Source organism: Giraffa tippelskirchi, chromosome 12 (genome assembly GCF_054371585.1).
Source record: "Giraffa tippelskirchi isolate mGirTip1 chromosome 12, T2T-mGirTip1v1.2.pri, whole genome shotgun sequence".
NCBI lineage: Eukaryota > Metazoa > Chordata > Mammalia > Artiodactyla > Giraffidae > Giraffa > Giraffa tippelskirchi.
The window spans coordinates 39,406,213-39,428,550 of record NC_137286.1 but is presented as its reverse complement, the minus strand read 5'-3'; the positions used below and the strand labels follow the sequence as shown (position 1 = coordinate 39,428,550).

Sequence of the window (22,338 nt, the reverse complement as noted above, 5' to 3'; positions counted from 1 at the left end):
ATGGATGTGAGAGTTGGACTATAAAGAAAGCTGAGCAACGAAGAACTGATGCTTTTGAGCTGTGGTGTTGGAAAAGACTCTTGAGAGTCCCTTGGACTGCAAGGAGATCCAACCAGTCCATCCTAAAGGAAATCAGTCCTGAATATTCAATGGAAGGACTGATGTTGAAGCTGAAACTCCAATACTTTGGCCACCTGATGCAAAAAATTGACTCATTGGAAAAGACTCTGATGCCGGGAAAGATTGAAGGCAGGAGGAGAAGGGGACTACAGAGGATGAGATGGTTGGATGGCATCACTGACTCCACGGACATGAGTTTGAGCAAGCTCTGGGAGTTGGTGATGGACAGGGAAGCCTGGTGTGCTGCAGTCCATGGGCGTCACAAAGGGTCTGAAAGGACTGAGCGACTGAACGGAACTGAACTGAAAAACGCCAGCGCCTCGGGGGCGGGAGTGGGGGTTGGGCATTAAGGGTGTAGGAGTGCGGGAGGCCTCCGACCGGTCCGCGCCCCGCGGTGCGCCTCCACGGCGTGGGAACTACCAATCCCGGCGTGCCCCAGGTCGGCGCGGGCGCAGGGGCCCGTGCACGGTGGGCAGCCGTTGGCTGGACCGGCGATTCCCTGGGTTGGGGAGATGGGTTCTGCGGGCGGTGGCAAATCCGGCCCAGTATGTAAAGTTGGCGGTGCCTGATGGCGCCTGTGACACGAAGCTGCGTGGGGTAGAGTAGAGGGCGGTAGTTGCGGCAGGTGGAGAAGGAGGAGGCGGCGGTGAATCACTTATAAATGACTCCGAAGCAGGGCCTGGAGACTTAAATTCCAGGAAGGTGAGTCTGAACCCCTGGGGAAAGGCATCTAACGGCGCCGGAGAGAGAGACGGGGCCAGCGATGGCGGGGGTCGCGACCTGGGGACGCGGTGGGCAGGGTTTGTGCGGGGGAAGCGCATCGCGGCGGGGTATTTCTGTGCGTCGTGAGGAAAAAAATACTTTGGGAGGCGAAAGCGTTAGGCAGGCGTTAGAGTGGGAGAGGGAGCCCTTGCCCCGTGGCACAGCCTTGGTACCGTGATTGTCGTTGAGAGGAAGAGGGCGCGGGCAGGCGCTCCTTGGCGGCCGTTAGGGGAAGTGATGTGGCGTGGGGGTGAGGAGGCGGCGGCGGCTGTGGCTGTTTCGGGCGCCGTGCGGGGCTCCCTCGTCCGCGTGGGCATTCGAGGGTTGGCACTCCGGGGCAGCCTGGAGCCGGGAGGCGAAGTTCCTCGCGGAGAGCGTGAGCTTTGCGCCTCGGGATGGGAGAACTGCGTTTTAAGATGGCCGCCCCATCACAGGCGCCGGCGCCTGGGTTCTCGGCTCGCGGCCGCACACGCGGCTTTAGGGCAGAGGAACACCTCCTTCTTCCCCCGCCTCGGAGCGGGAACCAGTTCTTCCGCAGTGGCCTGGGGAGAGCTGGGTGGGGACAGGAGAAAAAAGCGCGAGCATCCGAGTCGGCTTTGTGTCGCCCGAAGGTATCCTTTTGCTGTCCGAAAAGCCGAGTGCCAAGGTCCTATGGGAACGTGAGCGCGCTCTTGGCGCGCGGTGGCTTATAAAACAATAACTGAGAACTGCCTTAATATGTTTTCATTTAGCAGTCCCGTTACCTTGATGTCAGCCTTTTAAGTACGGCAGTGGTTTGGCTAATTGCGGTAATATTTGATTAACAGTGATTTGAAAGTTGAGTTTTTACTATCTCCGATCAACGTGTAGGCTGACTGTAGAGAGCTTGATTTCCAGGGGAAGACAGCTCTGTAATTTTCACAATTACTGCACCTATTAAGTTACGTTGAAGTGGAGACTTAACAGTAAAGTGGAACTAAAGTTTTGTAAGGCGAGCAACTTTAAAATTCTCCTTCATTATTATGGCTGTACGTGTTAGTTACCACGGGGGTTACCATGGATGTCGAGATGTCTGCAAAAAATTGTATGGATTTTCAAACTTTGATGTGCGTTAGAATTACTTTTAGTCATATACACAAAACCCAAGCGTATTGTAACTATGGAATATTTAAGAGGTTGCCGAGGGTGTTTTCCCTGTAACTGACTCTTAATACCTGCTTTCTCCCACTCAGAGAAGCCATGTGACTACTTCTGTGGATTGCTTTTTTGAAACCAGATGTTTTAGAGCAAAGATTCTTGATGTAGGGTGTTTATAATTCAGAACACCCCTTGAACTTTGACGGGAGAAAGTTTTTTTTTCTATTCTCTAATTAAAATTTGTAGTTCAGTTATGATTAGGTTTCCTCCCCCACAAAAAAGCAAAACAACCCTCCCACAGTAGTATTAGCTGTATGTTTTCACATCCCAGCATAAAGTTGTGGGAGATACATTCAGATGTAATATATGCTGTTCGTTATTTCAGAATTGTGGTAGTTCTTGGATCAGCAGCTAAATGTTTGTTGTAGCAATTAAGGAGCTCATAGAATACCACAGCACATGATATTCTAAATGTTTCTATAACTCTTTCAATACAGTTGGTTTCTTTTGTAGTACTGTTTTACATGTTTGTATAAAAATTCTGGGTGAACGCCCAAAGACAACCGGACTGTGAAGGATCCATGGCACAAAAAATTAATCCTCACTGTAGGACATCAAAGGAAAATCACGCAGATTTGGGATAGTTAAGGATGGCTTTCTGGAAGAAGTGCTTTACTTCTAAACTGGCGGAATGATAGTGGGAGAGGAAATAGAGTAAAGGTGTGTCCATGTGCTGCTGCCGCAGTGAATTAGAGAAGAGGGCCGCAGAGGATGAAATGGTTAGATAGCATCACAGACTTCAGTGGACATGAATTTGAGCAAACTCTAGGAGATAATGAAGAACAGGGAAGCCTGGCGTGCTGCAATCCATGGGGTTGCAAAGTTAGTTAGTTCCTTTCTTGTAAGGAAAAAGGAATATTCTTTTGGAACTAACAATTTTATTAAAACACTGAAGAAGAATTGAGTTTCTGTAATGGTGAAAATATGAATAATGGGAAAGCTTTTTTCATGATTCTTTTTTAAACTTGTAAGTTTCTCTTGTTAAACAATGGTACAACATATATAAGCTTGGAATCAAGATTGCTGGGAGAAATATCACTAACCTTAGATACGCAGATGACACCAGCCTTATGGCAGAAAGCGAAGAACTAAAGAATCTCTTGATGAAAGTGAAAGAGGAGAGTGAAAAAGTTGGCTTAAAACTCAGCATTCAAAAAACTAAGATGATGGCATCCAGTCCCATCACTTCATGGCAAATAGGTGGGGAAACGATGGAAACAGTGACAGACTTTATTTTGGGGGGCTGTAAAATCACTGCAGATGGTGACTGCAGCCATGAAATTAAAAGATGCTTGCTCCTTGGAAGAAAAGCTATGGCCAATCTAGACAGCATATTCAAAAGCAGAGACGTTACTTTGTCAACAAAGGTCCGTCTAGTCAAAGCTATGGTTTTTTCTAGTAGTCATGTATGGATGTAAGAGTTGAACTATAAAGAAAGCTGAGCGCCGAATAATTGATGCTTTCAAACTGTGGTGTTGCAGAAGACTCCCTTGGACTGCAAGATCAAACCAGTCAGTCCTAAAGGAAATCAGTCCTGAATATTCATTGGAAGGACTGATGCTGAAGCTCCAATACTTTGGCCACCTGATGTGAAAAACTGACTCATTGAAAAAGACCCTGATGCTGGGAAAGACTGAAGGCAGGGTGAGAAGGGGACAACAGTGGATGAAATGGTTAGATGGCATTACAGACTCGATGGACGCGAGTTTGAGCAAGCTCTGGGAGTTGATGATGGACTGTGGAAGCCTGGTGTGCTGCAGTCCATGGGGTCACAAAGAGTGGGACACGACTGAGCCACTGAACTGACTGACTGATAGTTCGCTGAGTAAGCACTGAGTAATTACATTAAAGATAAAGCTAACATTTAAAATGAGTACATTTAACTTTTATTTGTTGGATTGTTGGGCAAAATTTGAATCCTGGGGGGTTCCTTTTCTGTGTATTGATGTTATGTTCAGGTAATAAAAACTGATTTTACATTTAGCCAGAGATAAATGGGATGATGCTTTAGTATTCTTAGTATTTTGTTTCTGTTAACTTTTAGCACAGATATTTGAAATGTGTCAACTATATTTGACAGTTGTAGTTTTTTAAAAAATAAGCAGTATAATAAACAGTGTAATATTTAGTTAAAGGCAGTTTCTCTGTGTGTTCTTGGTGAATAGTTTTTGTCTGGGAAAAATATGTTGCTAATCATTTTACTTATTTTGAATACATAATAGATGTATGTTTTTAAAGTTCTAAAATGGCTGAAATTGGATTCATGGAGATGGTCAAGAACCTTATGTGTGTGTACATATATCTTAATGGTATAATACCAATACAGTTTATAAATGCATTTTAAGTCCTATTGATCATTTATGTCATTAAAAATTGTTTCTGTTGTTGCCAGCTCCTGGCAAGCTCTACTAAACTGGTAGCTTTTTCTGCTCTGGCAGCAGAAACACACTGGGGAACAATTTTAAATAGCGATTGGAATAACTTAAACTATTGTGGTTCTCATGGTTTGCCTCTGATAAAAACTTTTAAAATCCAAAACCAGATGGTCATCACTTTTTCGTGGTTAATGACTTCCTCTATTAATTTAGTTTAATTTGTTTGGCTGCTTTTAAGAACATGGAGCTTCCCAGGTGGTGCTAGTGGTAAAGAGCCTGCCTGCCAGTGCAGGAGATATAAGAGATGTGGTTCTATCCTTGGGTTGGGAAGACCCCCTGGAGAACTGCATGACAACCCACTCCAGTATTCTTGTCTGGAGAATTCCGTGGACAGAGGAGCCTGGCAGACTATGATCCATAGGGTCACAAAGAGTCGGACACGACTGAGACGACTTAGCCCACAAGAAGAACACAAGATGTTTTTCATCTGTCACTTTGCTATTTGCTGCAGCAGAATAGCTTATTGCCTGTGTAAACTAATGAACTTTAAAAATAATGTGTTATAAGTATTTTTCTTTAACTGAATTTGTTTTTGCAATGTAGCTTTTGACTAGTTGGACTTTGAGAAAGCACAGCTACAACTTTTGTTAGCTATTCTTGGATACCTTATATAGCCCATTGATTTAAGGTATAGGGTGAGCTTCTATGCTTATGGTTCTTCAGATTTGTTGGACTAACTCCCAACAAGTGACGTTATGACTGTTCGGCAGTATAACTTTGAATACTTAAGTGGTCTAAAGGGTTAAATGATGTTCTTTTCAAGAGGCTCATTAGGTTCATTTTGGCCACAAAAGAGTTTCCGTGTAGAGCTTGTCTTTGAAAGATAACTGTACTCAGGTAGTCTTTTCCTTCAGTATTTCAAAGTTAATTTTTTTCTTTTTTATTTCGGTTTGTAAAAGTTGCCATAAAGGATAAACAAGTGAAATACTTTTTAAATTTCAGTGGTTGAAATAAAAAGTACTAGATTTTTTAAAGCAATTTTTATTTATAATTTACAAGGCGGCTTTGTGTCATAAAATGATAGCAGCATATGCTTCTTAGTTCTTGCACGGTTGTAACGTAAATACATATTGGAGCAAAGCTGAACCGTTTGTAGTATGATGAAAATATTATAGACACTAGGGTATACAGCTGTTTTGTTATACATTTTTTGGCATATTTCTTGTTTTCTGGTATAATATGTAATAGTTATTCAGTTCAGTTGCTCAGTCATGTCCGACTCTTTGTGACCCCATGGACTGCAGCACACCAGGCTTCCCTGTCCATCACCAACTCCCGGAGCTTGCTCAAACTCATGACTAATAAGTCATTAGCTCAGCTGTTTTCTGGTTTTGGTACATTTTATGACAGCTTGAGTTTTTTGCCTTAACACAAACTTAGTGACTAAAAATGGTATTTCAAGGAGTTTATACTCAAACTTCAATGGGTTTATCTACCAAGAAAGGGGGGAAAGATTTAAAAATTGCCTGATTTGGTGGACAGACGTATTGACCAACTCAGGTTTTGAACTCTGGAAGCATAATTAAATACTAACAAAGTGAATTCACATGGTTCACTCTTAGCATATGGTTTAACACAGGTACAGAAATTTAATTCCAGACCTAATTTTCCACTCCAAAAAGAGCTATTTTTTTTAAATAAAGCAGTAGTGTATTGATGTTGCTGGGCATGGACAGTGGTTGTAGACTGAACATATTCTAGAATATTCAGCTTGTGGAGCTCTTTGTCCGTGATGAGTCTTTCTTCTTGGAGCCCACAAATACCACATCTGATAATTTACTCATTTGTGGTGTTTGTAGTTGAGTAGCCTGTAATATTTACTGTGAGAGATTTTTATTTATATGTATGGCTGAGTCCTCTGCTGTTCACCTGAAATTATCACAACATTGTTAATCGGCTATACCCCAATACAAAAGAAAAGTTTAAAGTTGGAAAAAGAAATGTTGTGTAGTTTTCCCGGGTTGGTCTGTCAAAGTCTTGGAAAGATCCATTATTTGGAAACTAGGAGACCTGTTTGCTGAGCCAGTGCCGGTGTTTAGCAGTGATGGATTTCTCAACCCACCCCACCCCACCCTCACTGGGCAACAAGGGTGCACGTATCTCCAATGAAATGCAGTTTGTGTTCTTGGGTCTTCCAGTGTGATGATGGGCCGTGTGTTCTGATATCTGTCAGAGACGGTAACAGCTATGGAATGGGGAATTAGGAGGTCCAGGAAACCTCCAGCAGCTGCCGGCCAGCAAGGGCCTCCTCTGAGAGGGGCACATTGAGGCCTGCTCTTCCCTCCTTGCCAGCCAGCCACTATGGCGAGGATGGAGCAAGACCAGAAATATGTGCATGAACGTTTGTTACAGTAGAGTGCCTGCTAAGTGTCAGTCGTGTGTTTTGTGTGTGTGTGTCCCAGCTTGCCTGCTAGGCCTACACACCAGGAGCTACCTTATATCTCTAGCTAGAGAGCACGTCCTGGTACTGCCCACCTGGCCTGACTGCTTGATCTTGAGTCCCTGAGGCAGGCCTGACCTCAGCCCTGCCTGGACGTGCCTTTTTCCGTGTCCGTGTGCAGCAAAGATTCTACCAGTGACCTTTCCCTGCTCTTCAGGGGGCGGACAGGAGGGAGCTGGTGTGTGGCAGGGTGAACGGTGCCATCTGCTCTTGGGGGAACATCCCTGCGCTGCAACTCTTCAGAGCAGGAGCCCCTCCTGACTGAGAGCTCTTGATTGTGTGTCTCCTTTGGGCTTTCATGGGTTTCGGCTTTTCAGTTAATTGTGTTTCCTCAAGGAATGGTTTTCTTCTTGATCACAAGCTGGTCAGTGCTTAATCAGCAGTGAGAACGATGCAGCTTCAGTGGCTGTGACACCCCCACCCCCCCACCCCGCCAGAGGCAGAGACATCTCTTGCTTGCATCGACTTAATGAGGGAGCTGCCCTGGGGGCTTCTGGATATGGCAGTGTTCTCCTCACTCCCAGCTTTGGGACCCTGCCTTAACTCTGCATGTGTTGCTCCTTTCATCCATTATGAGATGACTTATCTGATAATGGAAAAAGGGGTGCCAGGTACTTAAATGGCAGCCCCTAGCATTCCCTCCCAGCCCCCTCATCTGTGAGGTCTCTGCAGTGCTAGTGCTGGGGCGGGTGCCTTCTCTTTGGTTACCACTGAGCCCCTTTGCCAGGGGCTCCATCCAACCATCCATCCATTCATCTATCCATCTATCCATCCACTCATCCATCCATCCACCTACCTACCTGTCCACCCATCCATCCATCCATCTGTCCATCCACCCATCCACTCATCCATCCATCCAGCTGTCTGTCCTTCCAACCATCAAACCACCCATCTACTCATCCAACCGTTCATCCATCCAGCCATCCACTCGTCCATACATCCATCCAACCATCTATCCATCCTTTCATCCATCCAGCCATCAGTCCAGCACCTGTCCATCCACCCAACCATCCAGCCATCCAGCAGTCCATCCAACAGGTATTTCCCAAGTGCCTGCTCTGTTCCATCATTCTGATTCCTGTCTAGACTGGGTGGAGTCAGGAGAGGAGTGGAGGGGGGCTGATGGGATGTGTGTGGGAGATCAGACCCCGAGTGTGACTCTGGCCCCAGAGGAGCCTAGGCTGGAAGGTGTGAGCACCTAGCATGGGGCAGAGGGGACTTGGTACCCCCTTGGAAGAGTGGGTGGATTTGCCCATCTAGAGCTCAGGCCAGAAGAGCCTCCAGGCAGAGGGGCCAGTCTCAAGTTGGGGTACCTGGTATGGGGGTGGGGGCCAAATGTCTGGTGGTGGGATAATGTGGTTTGGGCAGGTCAGAGCCAGAGGTGGTGGGTCCTGACTGTCGGGCTTGAGCAGCCTTGGAGAGGTGGGGGCATCTTGGTGTGGTTGGGGGCAGAACAGGTGGGGTGACACACACTGCCCAGTGACATATCTAGGAAGTGTTTCTGAACACCACTTACTGAAGGAGACTGTCTTTTCCTCATTGTGTATTCTTGCTTCCTTTGTTGAAGATTAATTGTCCATAGATGTATGGGTTTATTTTGGGTCTCTATTCTGTTTCTTTTATCCAAATGTCTAATTTTGTGCCAGTACCATGCTGTTTTGATTACTGTAGCTTTGCAGTATTGTCTGAAGTCTGGGAGAGTTAATGCTTCTTGCTTAACTCTCTGGTATAATGATTACACTTAGGCATAATGAGAACGATACAGCTTTATTTATTTATTTTAGGCTGCACTGGGTCTTCATTCCTTCACACAGACTTTCTCTTGTGAGGAGTGGGGGCTACTCTTTGTGGTGCATGGACTTCTCATTGCGATGATTTCTCTTGCTGTGGAACACAGGCTCTAGAGCATGGGCTCAGTGGTAGTGGCGCACAGGCCTAGTTGCTCCACGGCATGTGAAATCTTCCCAGAGCAGGGATTGAACCCATGTCCTCTGCATCAGCAGGTACATTCTTAGCCACTGGCTCACCAGGGAAGTCTCAGTAAATTCTTTTAAACACTCTTGATTATGTGGATATTGATATTGCCATCTGGTATAGGCAACTAGTATTTGTGTAAAAGCTTTTCTTCAACTAGGACAGGCAACCTTTACATTGGGATTTCTTAGCTAGGAAAAAATGTCTTGGAAGTGAATATATTAAAACTATGCAGAAACTATGCATAGTTATGGTTAGATGGTTGGATGGCATCACCGACTTGATGGACATGGGTTTGGGTAGACTCTGGGAGTTGGTGATGGACAGAGAGGCCTGGCGTGCTGCAGTTCATGGGGTTGCAAAGAGTCGGACACGACTGAGCGACTGAACTGAACTGATGCAGAAACTGATGATCCTGTAGATCTAGGCTGGTGATTCAGAACCCCTGAAAATGCTGCAATAGAGAGGGGGCCAGTGAGAGCCTCTAGCCTCATCTGTTGTACATGAAGAGCTTCAGTAACTTGGTCTAGGCCTCCTGGCTGACTGGTAGCGGTAGCAAAACACATTCAGAGTTTAACTTTAGCAGTTACTGCCAACAGTCTCAAGGTGGTGTACTAATTCACTCCAACCAGTAGTATATGATGGTTCCGGCTTTTCTATATACTCACCAACACTGATCAGGGGTTAATATCCAAAATATACAAAGAACTTACATAACTCAATATTAAGAAAACAACCTGACTAAAAAATGGGCAGAGGACCTGAATAAACACTTTCCGAGGAAGACATACAGATGGTCAACAGGTGCATGAAAAGATGCTTATTTAACATCACTAATCAAATGGGAAATGAAAATCAAAACCACAATGAGATAATCACCTCACAACTGTCAGAATGGCTACTGTTAAAGACGACAGATAACAAGTATTGGTGAGGATACTGGGAAAAGGGAAGTCTTGTGCATTGTTGGTGGGGATGTAAATTGGAGTAACCACCATGGAAAAGTTGAAAAATAGAACTACCAAGGACTTCCCTGGTCATCCACTGGTTAAGATTCTGCCTTGCAATTCAGGGGATGTGGGTTTGATCCCTGGTCGGGTAACTGAGATCCCATATGCCACAACTGAAAGATCCTGCATGCTGCAATGAAGATCCCACAGCACCTAAGACCCAGTGCAGCAAAACTAAAAAAAAGAAAAATACAAACTTCCAGTTACAAAATAAATGAGTTACAGGTATGAAATGGAAAGTGTGCAGAATATAGTCAATAACTATGTAATACCTTTGTATGGTGACATATTGTAGCTAGACTTATTGTGGTGATCAGTTTGAAATGTATAGAAGTATATTTACTAATATTCACTATGTTCCCTAGCAAGAATTAACAGTGTTACAAGTCAATTATATTTCAAAAACAAACTCATAAAAAAAGAGATTAGGGTTTTAGCTTACCAGAGTCTTGGGGTGGGGAGAAGGGAGAATTGGATGAGGGCAATCAAAAGGTTTTAAGTCAGTTTTGAAAGTTTTTTTAATTTAATTCTTAATTTATTTTTGGCTGCCCTGGGTCTTCGTTGCTTTGTGGGCTTTCTCTAGTTGCAGTGGGTGGGGGCTACTCTCTAGTTGCAGTGCACAGACTTGTCACTGCAGTGGCTTCTCTTGAAAAGCACGGGCTCTTGCAAAGCGCGGACTCTAGGGTGTGTGGGCTTGGTAGTTGTGGTGCACAGACTTAGTTGCCCCATGGCATGTGCAGTCCTCCCAGAGCAGGGACTGATCTCATGTCCCCTGTATTGGCAGTCGGATTCTTAACCACTGGACCACCAGGGAAGTCCAGATGAATTAGTTTTAAGATAAATAAGTAATAAGAATATAATGTACAACATGATAAACATAGCATGACTGTATGTTATTTATGAAAGTTGTTAAGAGATTAATACTGAGTTCTCATTATAAGAAAAGTAATTTTTTATTTCTTTAATTTTTTATCTATATGAGATGATGGATGTTTACGAAACATTGTGGTACACTTCATGATACATGTAAATCAAATCATTGTGCTGTATACCTTAAACTTACACAGTGCCTTTTATCAATTATAGTGTAATAAAACTGGAAGGTAAAAAAATGAATAACAAATTCATAATAAACTCCGAGCTATTTTATAGGCACTGACATTTTTGTCAGTGTTTTCTTTAATAAAAGCATTTAAAATTCTGTATTATACTGCTGTTGGTAGAATCATTGAAGTCTAGATTCTGAGTGTTATTCAAAATATTGAATTTCCACAGTATAACATGATACTGGATTTTGCTTTGCCAGGGTTGTTTTGTTGGAGGGGGAAGCATAGGGGAGTAGTTAAAGATGAGTTAAATTGAATGCTGTTTCCAATTTTTTTAGGCTTGACCCCACTGAGAAACTAGTTTTTGTTTCTGTAAATACTGCTTTTAGACTGGAGACAGTGGCTTCTGTAGCTGGCTTCTCTTTTGCTTTTTAGTGAGGTCCTGGCAGAGGAGTCTATGGTATGTCTCCAGAAAGCCCTGGGAAATATGGGAGTTGATTGGTATTCATGTTAACAAAGAACGATTGGCCATTTGTTAAATATTGAAGCTGGGTGATGGGTACACAGGGGTTCATTGCATTCCAATAGTCTGCTTTTGATTGTTTGAAAACTTCCATAATAGATTAACCAAAAACAACAAACCTTCTGTGCTCATCAAGTATTTTTTACTGAGCTTCTTCTCACCCCCTCCCCTTTAGTTAGATCAAATCTCAGCTGCACAGAAAGGAAGAAGCTGCGATTCGCAGATGAGTGACACATACATCCTCCAGGTCACAGGGACTTGAGTCCCTTCTGTCATAAGTTTGCTAGCCTCTTGAGTCTGGCCCCAAGGTTTCTGTGAGTTGCCCATTCCGTCCAGGGTCAGTTTCACTCCAGCTTGGGTGATCTTGTCATCTGTTGCCTCCTCCAGCAGTTGCCGCACATGTGCCCTCTAATGCAGCTCACCCTCATCCAGTGTGATGTGAAAGTCCTTCATGGTGTCAGGAAGTAGGACTGACTGGGGATAGGGCACCATGGAGTCTTCTGACCCCTGCCCAATGAGTCCCTATTCCCCTGTCCAGCCTCCCAGCTTGGGCATAAGATGAGGATGACAGTATTCCCAACACCTCAGTGCCTGTGGGTTAGGATCTGAGACTCTGACTGTATAGAGTAGGGACAGGTCAACCTGCAGGAAGTGTAGGCCACCTTGACTGGCAAAGGTAAAAGGCAGGGCTTTCTGCCATTGTGGATTGGCTGATGGGTTGGGCTTCCCAGGTGTAGTTAGTGGAAAAGAATCCACCTGCCAGTGCAGGAGACATAAGAGACATGGGATGGATCCCTGCATTGGGAAGATTGCTGGAGGAGGGCATTGCAACTCACTCCAGTATTCTTGCCTGGAGAATCCCCAAGGACAGGGGAGCCTGTTGGGCTACAGTCCATAGGGTCGCAAAGAATAGGACACGACTGAAGTGACTGAGCACACACATCAGGTTTCCCAGCCATTTCTTCATTCACTCAACCAATATTGAAATCTGTGTTGGGGGAATTCCCTGGAGGTCCAGTGGTTAGGACTCCATGCTTCCACTGCAGGGGACATGGGTTCAATCCCTGGTTAGGGAAGTAAGATCCCACTTGCCACTTAGCTTAAAAAAAAAAAGAATTCTTAAAGATGGGGGAAAAAAACAAACACACAACTATGTTCGGGGTAGAACTATAGCAATGAAACAGATAGGTCTCCTGCCGTTTTGGGATCTACTTTCTAATGGGGCAAGGAAGGTGATGATGAATTATGCATTACTAATATATTTCAAATACTGGGAAAAACTAATTCTGGTGTGGTGATAGTTAAGACCATGAAGGGAGCTGTTTTAGACTAGGGTGATTAGGGAAGGCCTATGAAAGTAGCATTTGATCTGAGACCTGAGTGGTAAGGACCCAGCCAAGTGAAAATTCGGGGACAGCAAACTAGTAAGTGCAAAAGGCTGAGATTAGCATTTATAAGAATGGAGAACAAAAGATTTAAGCTAGTGAGCATTAGGATGGTAGGGGATGAGGTAAATGGAAAACATACAAGGTAGTAGTAAATGCTTTTATTTTTTTGTAGTCCCCTGGGAAAGGGCGAGTCAAATGATGTGCAAGAATTAGAAATGCCTATTTAAGCAGTCAAATAGCATCTTGCTGCTCTAAGGTTCTAACGGCAGCTTACATTCTAACGTCATAAAAATACTGTTTTTTTTATTGTAAGTTACATGAAAGTGACAGAGTGGTGAAAACAAAGGCCATGTGTGGCTACTGCTCTGTTACCAGAACCTAAATTCCCTTCGACTGACATGTTATAGGGCCTTGCCCACTTATACTGAGCAAATTCTCCAGTTAACAGCAGTCAGTGTGCTATAATTGCTATTAATGACATTTGAAATAGCACCAAGATACATGAACAGACTATCAATGACAGGGTTGGGATACCACTGTTGCCATTAGAAAAGCATTCTGCATATATTTAATGCATATATATTAAATTCTGACTAGCCCGTTTTTGCTGGTTAATTGTTAAAATGAGACATTGTTTAGAACTGGCATTGGACTCTTATGTTGCCTGAATATGTCTCTGTCTTTTGATAAATCACTTTCTGGTGATTATATTCATTAAGTATTTCTAAAAGAATCAGTGAATTAACAGAAATGATGCCAGGATTCCTGGAATTTTAGAAGCCTTAAATTAAGAGTGAGACCTGGGTTCAAGTCTCAGTGCTGTTACGTACTCACAGTTGCATGGCCGTGGGTATATCCAAAAACCCTTGAGACTGAATTTGTAAAAGTAATCTAGTATCTGTTCTGCCTAGATCACAAGAGTCTTGTAAAAATCTGATAAAAACTGTAAAATAAGATTCTGCTTAAGCTTGTGGAAGTGGCAGGAGATTATGCTGACAGCCTGTAAAACCTGTACCTGGCCTGTATTTTTTGTGTTTGGACAGACCCCCACACTCCAATATTTTCCAGAGCCCCAGCAATTAAAAGAGGATCAGCTTTATACTGGGTGTTCAGGGGAGGCCTAATATCCAGTTTTTAGGTGTCAAAGTCCGTCACTGAGCAGGGCTGGTTAAGTACAGAGCCCTTTTTTGGTGATTCCTCTGGTCTCATCTCTCTCCCTACATTTGGGGACTCTGTGCCTCTTCCCTTCCCTTCCCAGGTAAACCCTTCCAATCCCACAGAGTACCAGTCAACACAGACTGCTACGTTTTGCTTTATTTTGCACATAATGAAGATAACAGATTGACTAAGCAGTTCCAGAACTGTTAGTGTTCATTAATCAAGAAGAAGAGGTGATCTCCTCCCAAACATATTGCAGGTATCATGGAAACATGTAACAACACATGCAATACAGGTTGGTTTCAACACACAGAGAGCCCAAGGAAGGGTGAGTCCTGAAGATCCTTGTGGATCAGAGCAGGGGCTGTGCTCCAGGAGGCTGGACTCTATGTGGCCGGTCACTGCCCCATTCCCAGGCACATCTGCCCTGTGAAGTCCTCTGCCCTTTGTCAGATTCAAACCTTTCATCCCACATTCCATGCTCATCGTTTTCCCCAGTTCCAAGGTGGATAATCCATACACAGAAACCCAGGCAGAACCAAATATACTTGCCCGGTTGTGTGTCATGTGGCACGTCTCTGGCTCAGATTCTGTACAGGAAGTTCCCATTGCTGTTGCTGTCAAAGAACTCTCGTCTCCTCTCCACGGCTCTGTTGCTGAAGATCTGGTCCCCTGCCTTCAGCTCTTCCAACCTCTTGTCACTGGGCAGTTCCTCTGGCGCCCCCACAGTCGCTGGTGGGGTGACCTAGAGCGACAGCAACAGGCATAAAGCTCTTCTCTCCTCCTCCAGGCCCTGGACTCCTTTATTCCTTTCCTTCTGTCTCCTTGATCATTGAGTGTTCAATTGTATAGCTTTCAAAGCTGTGCTGTGACTGTGGCCTTTGGATAAGGCTTCATCCCTGGGCATCAGCAAAGAGCCCCAATATAGACTGGCTTGCAGAAAGCAGTTTGGAGCAATCCCCAGGGCCTGGGAACTACCGGAGGAAGCAGGCAAGTCCGATTTTCTTGAGGACTTTTTGATCTTGCTTCAGTTTCTGTTCGAATGTGGGTACAAACTTGCTTTTTAAAACCCTTTGGATCACGATAGTGCTGATATCACAGCTTTCACCCAATCTGGGAACTGACCAAGACGGCAAATTCCCTATGTAAATATCTATGGAAGAAAGAAGCAGGTTTTCCATCTGTGAAGACGTCTTATAACAAATAATGTGACACTCGTGATAAGTGCATGAAAAGAAGAAGTCTTAGAAAAACTGCAAATGCAGTCTCTGTCTTGTGCCACTAAATGGCTACAGTCCATTCTTCTGTGTTGGCAGCAGCACCCAACTACTCCTAGTCATTTCATATCAGCTGGATTCCTCTCACTGCATGGCAGGTTCCAGTTAGATCCTGGGGATGCAAGAAGACGATCTCTCCCTTCAAAGAACATATGATTCAGACATCCCTGACAGTCCAGTAATGAAGACTCTGTGCTTCCAGTGCAGGGAGCTGGAAGATCCAGTGCAGGTGAGTTTGATCCCTGGTTGGGGAACTCAGATCCCACCTGCCCCACTAAGCACCCAAAAACAAAACAAAACACAAAAAAGACTGCTGTGTAGATTGAATGGTACAATGTATGATAAATACCCAGCCCAGGGCCTATCCCAAAGTAGACATTCCAAAAAAACATGCAATCTGGTGGGTGTATTAACACAGCAACACTGAGAAGAATCCCAGCCGAGGATGCTACGAGAGAACTGGGGAAGGAAAGGCAGGGACAGGCTAGCACCACACCTGTGTGGTGGCCCAGGAATTGCTTCACGCTAGAGCTGGTCTGAAAACCAGCAGTTGTAACAAGCTGGCAGAGGGGAGGAGAGGAACGGGGTCAAAGGAACTGATGGTAGAGCAGGCAGCAGGTGAAATACAAGGAAGCACATCACCTTTGTTGGAAGGAGCTCAATCTGTGTGACAGTGGGAGCCGGAGGAAGACCATGCCTCACTTAAGCATAAGTTTATCTTAAGATAAACTGAAGTTTATCTCAGAGCAACAGTGAACAAAGAAGAATTTTAAGCAGCAGAATGCCATGAGCAAATTTTCATTTTGAAGCTCAACCCAGTGAAATCACATAGGGGGCAGTCAATTAGATTCCTTGAACTATAATCTGTATGTTAATGAGTAATAATAACCTGTAATTTGCTTTCACTGACCAAGAGTGCTTTAATTGTTCTGCAAACTGCATACCCTCCCAGCTTCACAGCCTAGAAAATGTATCACATAACTCCTCTAACTGCCCCCTGTAGACAGCACTTCAGCCAAGGGGTCGATGTAGTAATAGTTGCTTAAATTGTTATTCAGGACATGGGGCTAGTTTTGCCCAGCTTAAACCAGTTGAGACCACTGACCATTCACCTGGGCTTGCACCAGTGTCCACTGAATGGCCTATCAATGTGGAGGGCCAAAATCTCCATCCTGAGATCATGCTAATGCCACCCATCATTTTCTGAATGTGCATCCCATGAAGAACCATGTAACTCAGATACCCCTGTGCACAGCTCCAATTACTTCACCTTTTTCTAACCTTGATAACCTTTCTTGAAGCTTCAAACCACCCTGCTTCTCTTTTTTAATATCTATTTATTTGACTGTCCTGAGTCTTAGTTTGGAATCTAGTTCCCCAACCAGGAATTGCAACCAGGTCCTCTGCATTGGGATCGTGAAGTCTTAGTCACTGGACCGCCAGAAAGTCCCCCCACGCTCCTTCTTTACCCCATAAATATCCTAAGCCTCTTCCTTCAGGGAGGCCAATTTGAGATTTGTTCTCCTGTCTCCCTGCTTGGCTGCCTGTGATTAACCGCTTTCTCTGCTGCAGACCTCAGGGTCTCAGCACGGGCTTGCTGTGCATCAGGCAAACGAATGTGGTTCAGTTACCTGGTTCAGTAATAGTGTTTTTTTTGTTCAAGACCAGAGGTGGAAAGATCAGGCAAGAGGCTGTCAGTAATTCAGGCAGTCTGAACTGAGGCGGGGACAATGAGAGCAGAAGAGAAAAGAGACTTGAGATATATTTTAGGAAGACCAAATGGTTGTACTTGGTAAGGAACTAAATATTGGGTTAAGAAATAGGCTTAGAGTCAGTATTTTTAAAATAGGTGATTGGTTGGACCATTCAGGAATATAGCAAAAACAGGAGCAGAGTGAAATTGTCAGGAAACAAGAATAATTTCTATTTTGTACATGTTGAGTTTGAGGAACTTGTGTGACAGCCAAACAGCGATGTCTAGTGCACAGCTGACTATAGATTCAGAACAACAACTTGGCCCGGACATGGAGGATCTAGAAGTCATAAGCCAACAGCAGGGGTGGTTGAAGCCACCTGGCATCTGGCAGAGTGAGATAAAACAACCCTGGGCACAGCTCGAAAAAACTGCAATACTTAAGGTACAGGAGGAAGAAGGGAAGCCCAGGAATTAGGTAGCAATTTGACCTAGAGCACCCAGAGGACAGGTCCTAGATAAGTGAAGGACTGCCACTTCCCCAGTGATGTGAATAGAGTACAAGATTGAGAGTGGAAGGTAAAGAGACCAAGAGGCTTTAATAGCTTTTTACCTAATGGCCTGACTTTTCTCCGAAAGAAAAAGTTATTTACTGATCCCCAAAGGGGAGTTGACAGGGAAGAAGTTGGAAGAGTTGAAAAGGCTGGTATTCAATACACAAGAGGAAGCTGACAGAAGAGAGGTGTTATAGGCTTATAAAATTGTGATCATCTCTATAAAACACCCTTTATTCTAAATCTCAACCCCAGAGTTACTCTGATGAGAATGAAAAGTGGAACATGACCTAAAGAGGACTATTTAGCAATATTTATCAAAATGCAAATCCATTTACCTTTGGCTTCAGCAACCCTACTTCTGGGAATGTGAATAACAGATACTTCTGGCAGATATGTAGATTGATATGTACACAAAGTTATGTACTAGAGCACTATTTGTTACAGCGAGTGAGTGGAAACAATTCAAGTACCCACCATAAAAGACCAGTAAAATAAGCTACAGTTTGTTTAGCATCTACAAAAGAGAATAAGGAGCGCTCTTTTGAGAAGTGGAACGGAATATATTGAGTGAATAAAGCACAGTATAGAAAAGTATGTATAGATTCTGTTTCAGACTACAAAAGTGAAAAGATTCTATATTCTTATGAGCTTGCTTGTATTTGCAGAAGGAAACCTAGAAAGTGACACAAAAAAGTTATTAAAAAGAGGATCCATAGGACACTAGGAAGGTTAACACTTTTCAAAGCATATGCCCTGTTTTACTGTTTTAATTTTGAGCCATATGTAATGTATTATGTATTCAAAACAAAAAACTTAGGTCTGTCTTGGAGCTGCTCAATGGCTTCCCATGACTGGATCCCAAGCGGGGCACCTGGCACCTCCATTTGTCTCTGAATTTTCTGGAACTGGATGGCTTTTTTCTGTTGTTTCAGGGCACTGGGGAGAGAACTCAGATAGGAAGTCAGGAAGAAGCAACAAGGAGAGGCCTGGCTGAAAGGGATGCAAGCCCATTCTAAACTCCATCGCAGACACCCAGGAGAGCTCACAGATATGCTGCAAAATAACCACAGGGACTTTTCAACTCCTGCATAGGCGCCCTAAGCACATAGTGGATAGAAGTGGGACTTCTCCAAGTAACCTTAGGCGTTAAGGGCTCATGAATATTCTACATCTAATTATAACAGATGGGATTATGGAAGACATTAACAACATTACTTGCTGTTATATAACTTGTAATTGGCACTGGGCATAAACAGGAGGAGACTGAAGTGTTAAAGGGGGAAGCCAAGAGGGATCGATAGGAAGGATGAGGAGGACTTCTTCGGTTGTGTCGGACTAATAAAAGATCTGTCCGCTTGAGCTGAACTGAGCTGTTATTTGTTGTTCTACAACTTTTGGTTCATAGCTCTCAATTTTTGTGGCGACTAGACAAGAACCAAGGAAGAGAAATAAACCAACCTGACATTTGGTGCTGTGACATTTGCCGGGGGGAAGGTGTGGTGTCTCAGCTTTATAATTTACTATACTTCAATTAAAAAAAAACTTCCTATTTTTTTCAAGATGTGAAAAAAAAAAAAAGAGTCTGGTAGAATTGATAACCCCATTTCCTCTTTTCTCAAGTGTCAGGCTTCGCCTCTACCCTGCTGAGAGGAGCAATTCAGATTTGGGATCAGGCAGACAGAAAAGGTCGGACAGAGTCCCTGGCACACTCCTCCCTGGCCTTGGAAGCAGCTGTTCTGGAAGAGGGAGCCAGTGTGCTTAAGGAAGGGTGGTACTTCCCCGTGTATGCGGGTAGATCCCCAGGTCGATCTGCTGGTAGCACCCCAGGTGGGAATCCTCATAGTGTTGGTGCAGCATCATCCAGTGGGCTTGTTCTCACCTGTGGAATGCAAGCTCCGGGTGAGTCAAGGAAGAACTGTGAGAATGTTCCCCAGGGAGAATAAGTGTAACCTGCAAGGATTAATTTTTAAATTAAGTACCTGGGTCTGTTTCTGTGACTTGAACACTTTTTGTTATTGTAAACATTCATAATGGCCTGCAACCTGAGCTGCCCACCTGTGAAAGACTGTCAGGAGGCTTCCCATTTTAGGGGATATTTGCAAGGATTGAATAGTCTTTTTACTTTTATTTCCTCACCTACCTCCACCACCCTTCCATCTCAGATCCATAAAAGAACCTGGCAACCAGGCCCTGACAAGATGGTAATTTTGAGGTGATAGCCTGCCATCTTCTTGGTCAGCTGGCTCCCCGATTAAAGTTCCTTCCTTGCCTCAGCAACTTGTCTCTGGAATTCATTGGCGTGTGGTGCGTCGAGCAGAAGGAGCTTGGACTTGATAACAATTTGGCTTAGCCAGCCAGGAGCCTTGCTGCTTGTGGCTAGCTGGCCCCGATCAGGGAATATTAGGGCAAGACCGTAGCAGTTGTCGGGACCATTTGTTGTCCTGAGGTTCTCTGCTTCAGGGTTCCCTGAAGCAGCACTGGCCGCCCCAAGCGCTTAGCAGTTGAGACAAGGAACGGACAAACTTCTGGAGTCAATGGACTCGATTTATTTTGTAGGGTGAGTCTGCCCAATTCAATAGCTGGTTCAGCCAGTCTGCTTGTTTTGTGTTCTTTTGTGTTAAGAGCCGAGAGGCTCAATTTTGGAGGGCAAGTTGCCCCGGTGTACACACACCGGGAACATTTTCCCCCTTCAATCTGGGCTTTTCCTTTACGAGACAAGCCAGTTTGGAGGCCTCGCTGTTTGTGTGTTTATATATATATATTTGAATAACATTGGTGCGGTTCATCTGTAAAAAGAGCTCTATTTAATTGGCTTAAGTAACAGTAATAAATGCTTATAAACCAAACAGTTCTAAAAACAAGAGAAATTAAAGGAGTTTCAGGTTCACATGAACTGGGAAGTACTTAATCTTAAATTAGTACCTGGTGTAAGTTTGTTGATCTAATTATAATGATATAGACATGTCTTACGGAGAAGGCAATGGCACCCCACTCCAGTCCTCTCGCCTGGAAAATCCCATGGACGGAGGAGCCTGGTGGGCTACAGTCCATGGGGTCGCACAGAGTCGGACACGACTGAAGTGACTTAGCAGCAGCAGCAGCAGACATGTCTTATCATCAACATATTAAATAAAACAGTTATTTTGAGGCACTAGCCTGCCGTCTTCTCCGTCTGCTAGCTCCTCGATTAAAGTCTCTTCCTTGCCTTGCCTCAACACCTTGTCTCTCAGATTCATTGGCCTGTCATTAGGCTAGCAGAGCGAGCTTGGACTCAGTAACACCTTTGCCCCTTTGGAAACCCGAGGTGGGGTGGTTCTCCAGGAGAGCTTGAGTGCTGGCCTTCCTTCCTGCATTCACTCCTGCCTGATGCAAGGAATATAGAGGTGTGCTGCAGCAGGCATGCAGAGGCAGGTCAGAGAGTGAGAGCCCGGACCTCGGCTGCACTGTGTCCAGAGTCCAGCGTGGAGGAAAAAGTGTATTCAGTCCACAAGCCACTTAACAACTCTTTCCCGTTGCAGAGATAGCCTAGCTTGGGGTTAAAGAGGGTGGCACAGATCCTGTCAGGGCTTGGTTTTTGGCTTTGGCCTTCTGCTGGCTTGGCCTTCTGCAGTGGAAACATGGGTCCCACCTGAGTTAGTATTCGCAAAGGAGACACAATCACCTCTTTCCCAATCTGTTGCCCAGTTACCAACACAGGGGAATGGCATCACGTGCGTCCCTCCAGCATCTTTAGTGTTTGGTATTGTAATTGGTGTGTTTACTTGTCCATGTCCCCATTACATGTATTGACTGCTGGGACTCTTTCTGCAATTTTTATCACTAGGGCCTAATACATAGAAGGAGGTAAATAAATGGTTCCACTCCCTCCCGTGTTCCCACACTGTTGGCAGTGTCATAGAGTATTTGGGGAGCATCCCAGCTGTAATGTTTGCTAGTGGGACTTTACCCAGGTCAGAGTGACCAAGGCTAGTTTGGCATACTTAAGGCTCGGGAGCCTGACTCCGGCTTCCAGATGTCCAGATATCTTCACTGACAGCGAGCAGGAGTCGATGGCTGCTGGATCTCTTAGCCAGGTGACATTCTGCAGATGGCACCTGGACAGATGTGGAATTTTGAGCATTACATTGCTAGTGTGTGAAATAGTGCACTTGTGCGGTAGTTTGAACATACTAGTTGTCACTCATGAGTTTGGGGTTGCAAGACAGGAATATAGAGAGCTTGTGTCTTGTAAGTGAGACAGCTCTTGGCTGGATGTCATTACTAGAAACAAGCATGCTTTGGAACAGATGCAAAAGGAGCCAAGAGACCCATTCCCAAGGCCCAGGATACACAGCTTTTCCCGGACTCCACTGCCAGACCATCCCATTAGCTTCCTCGGCTGTGGCCACCACCATGTGCCACTATAGTCCTTGTTCCCTTATCCTGTGAGACCCTGCGCAGGGACCCTCACCTGACATTCAGGGTTTTTTCTGGCCCTGTTGCCTGAGGTGCAGCATGCAGGCGAGCTGCTCTACACTCCACAGACTTTGGATGAGAGTTTCCCTTTGAAGCAGGGCCTTCCTGCACTCCAGCTCCTCCTCTTCCTCAGTTTCTTTCAACTCCATAGCATCCAGGTGTACTGGTAGCAGCTACAAGGTACATGAAAGATAAATGCCGGATCTCCATGGATGAGTCCCCTGTCATCCGCAAGGATCCTGCCCCTCTGCCTCTCCTGTCCCTGACTTTATGGAAGGTTCCCTTTGCTGTCTACTTTCGAATCTCCTGCTCCAAAAGGTCAGA

The 22,338-nt window shown here is 44.7% G+C and overlaps 2 protein-coding genes and 1 pseudogene across 12 annotated transcripts in view; 2 read left to right on the top strand and 1 right to left on the bottom strand.

The window, feature by feature from the left end:
* Positions 1-557: 557 nt before the first annotated feature.
* LOC145528353 (uncharacterized) lies at positions 558-10,107 on the top strand. Of its 3 annotated transcripts, none has more exons than XR_014070334.1 (2): positions 558-3,836; positions 9,272-10,107. XR_014070334.1 is itself a non-coding variant. In XM_081546662.1 (2 exons), the coding sequence occupies exons 1-2, from the start codon at positions 1,120-1,122 to the stop codon at positions 2,509-2,511; spliced, it is 390 nt and encodes a 129-aa protein (XP_081402788.1). In that variant the 5' UTR covers positions 917-1,119; the 3' UTR covers positions 2,512-4,192. The 3 variants fall into 3 exon arrangements, 1 of the variants encoding a protein (XP_081402788.1); XR_014070333.1 differs by having other exon boundaries at positions 558-5,688; positions 9,255-10,107; XM_081546662.1 differs by lacking the exon at positions 9,272-10,107 and having other exon boundaries at positions 917-1,493; positions 2,496-4,192.
* LOC145528351 (uncharacterized) overlaps positions 558-22,338 on the top strand; it is a 59,095-nt gene continuing 37,314 nt past the window's right edge. For 7 of the 9 annotated variants that reach the window (XR_014070314.1, XR_014070315.1, XR_014070316.1 and 4 more), the window contains exon 1: positions 558-822. The gene's annotated coding sequence lies outside the window, so the exon portion shown is untranslated. Of the gene's footprint in view, positions 823-15,407; positions 15,539-18,491; positions 18,922-22,338 lie in introns of those variants that run through there. The other 2 variants (XR_014070319.1, XR_014070318.1) reach the window with 2 other exon arrangements.
* Positions 14,616-18,458, bottom strand: LOC145528354 (neugrin-like; annotated as a pseudogene).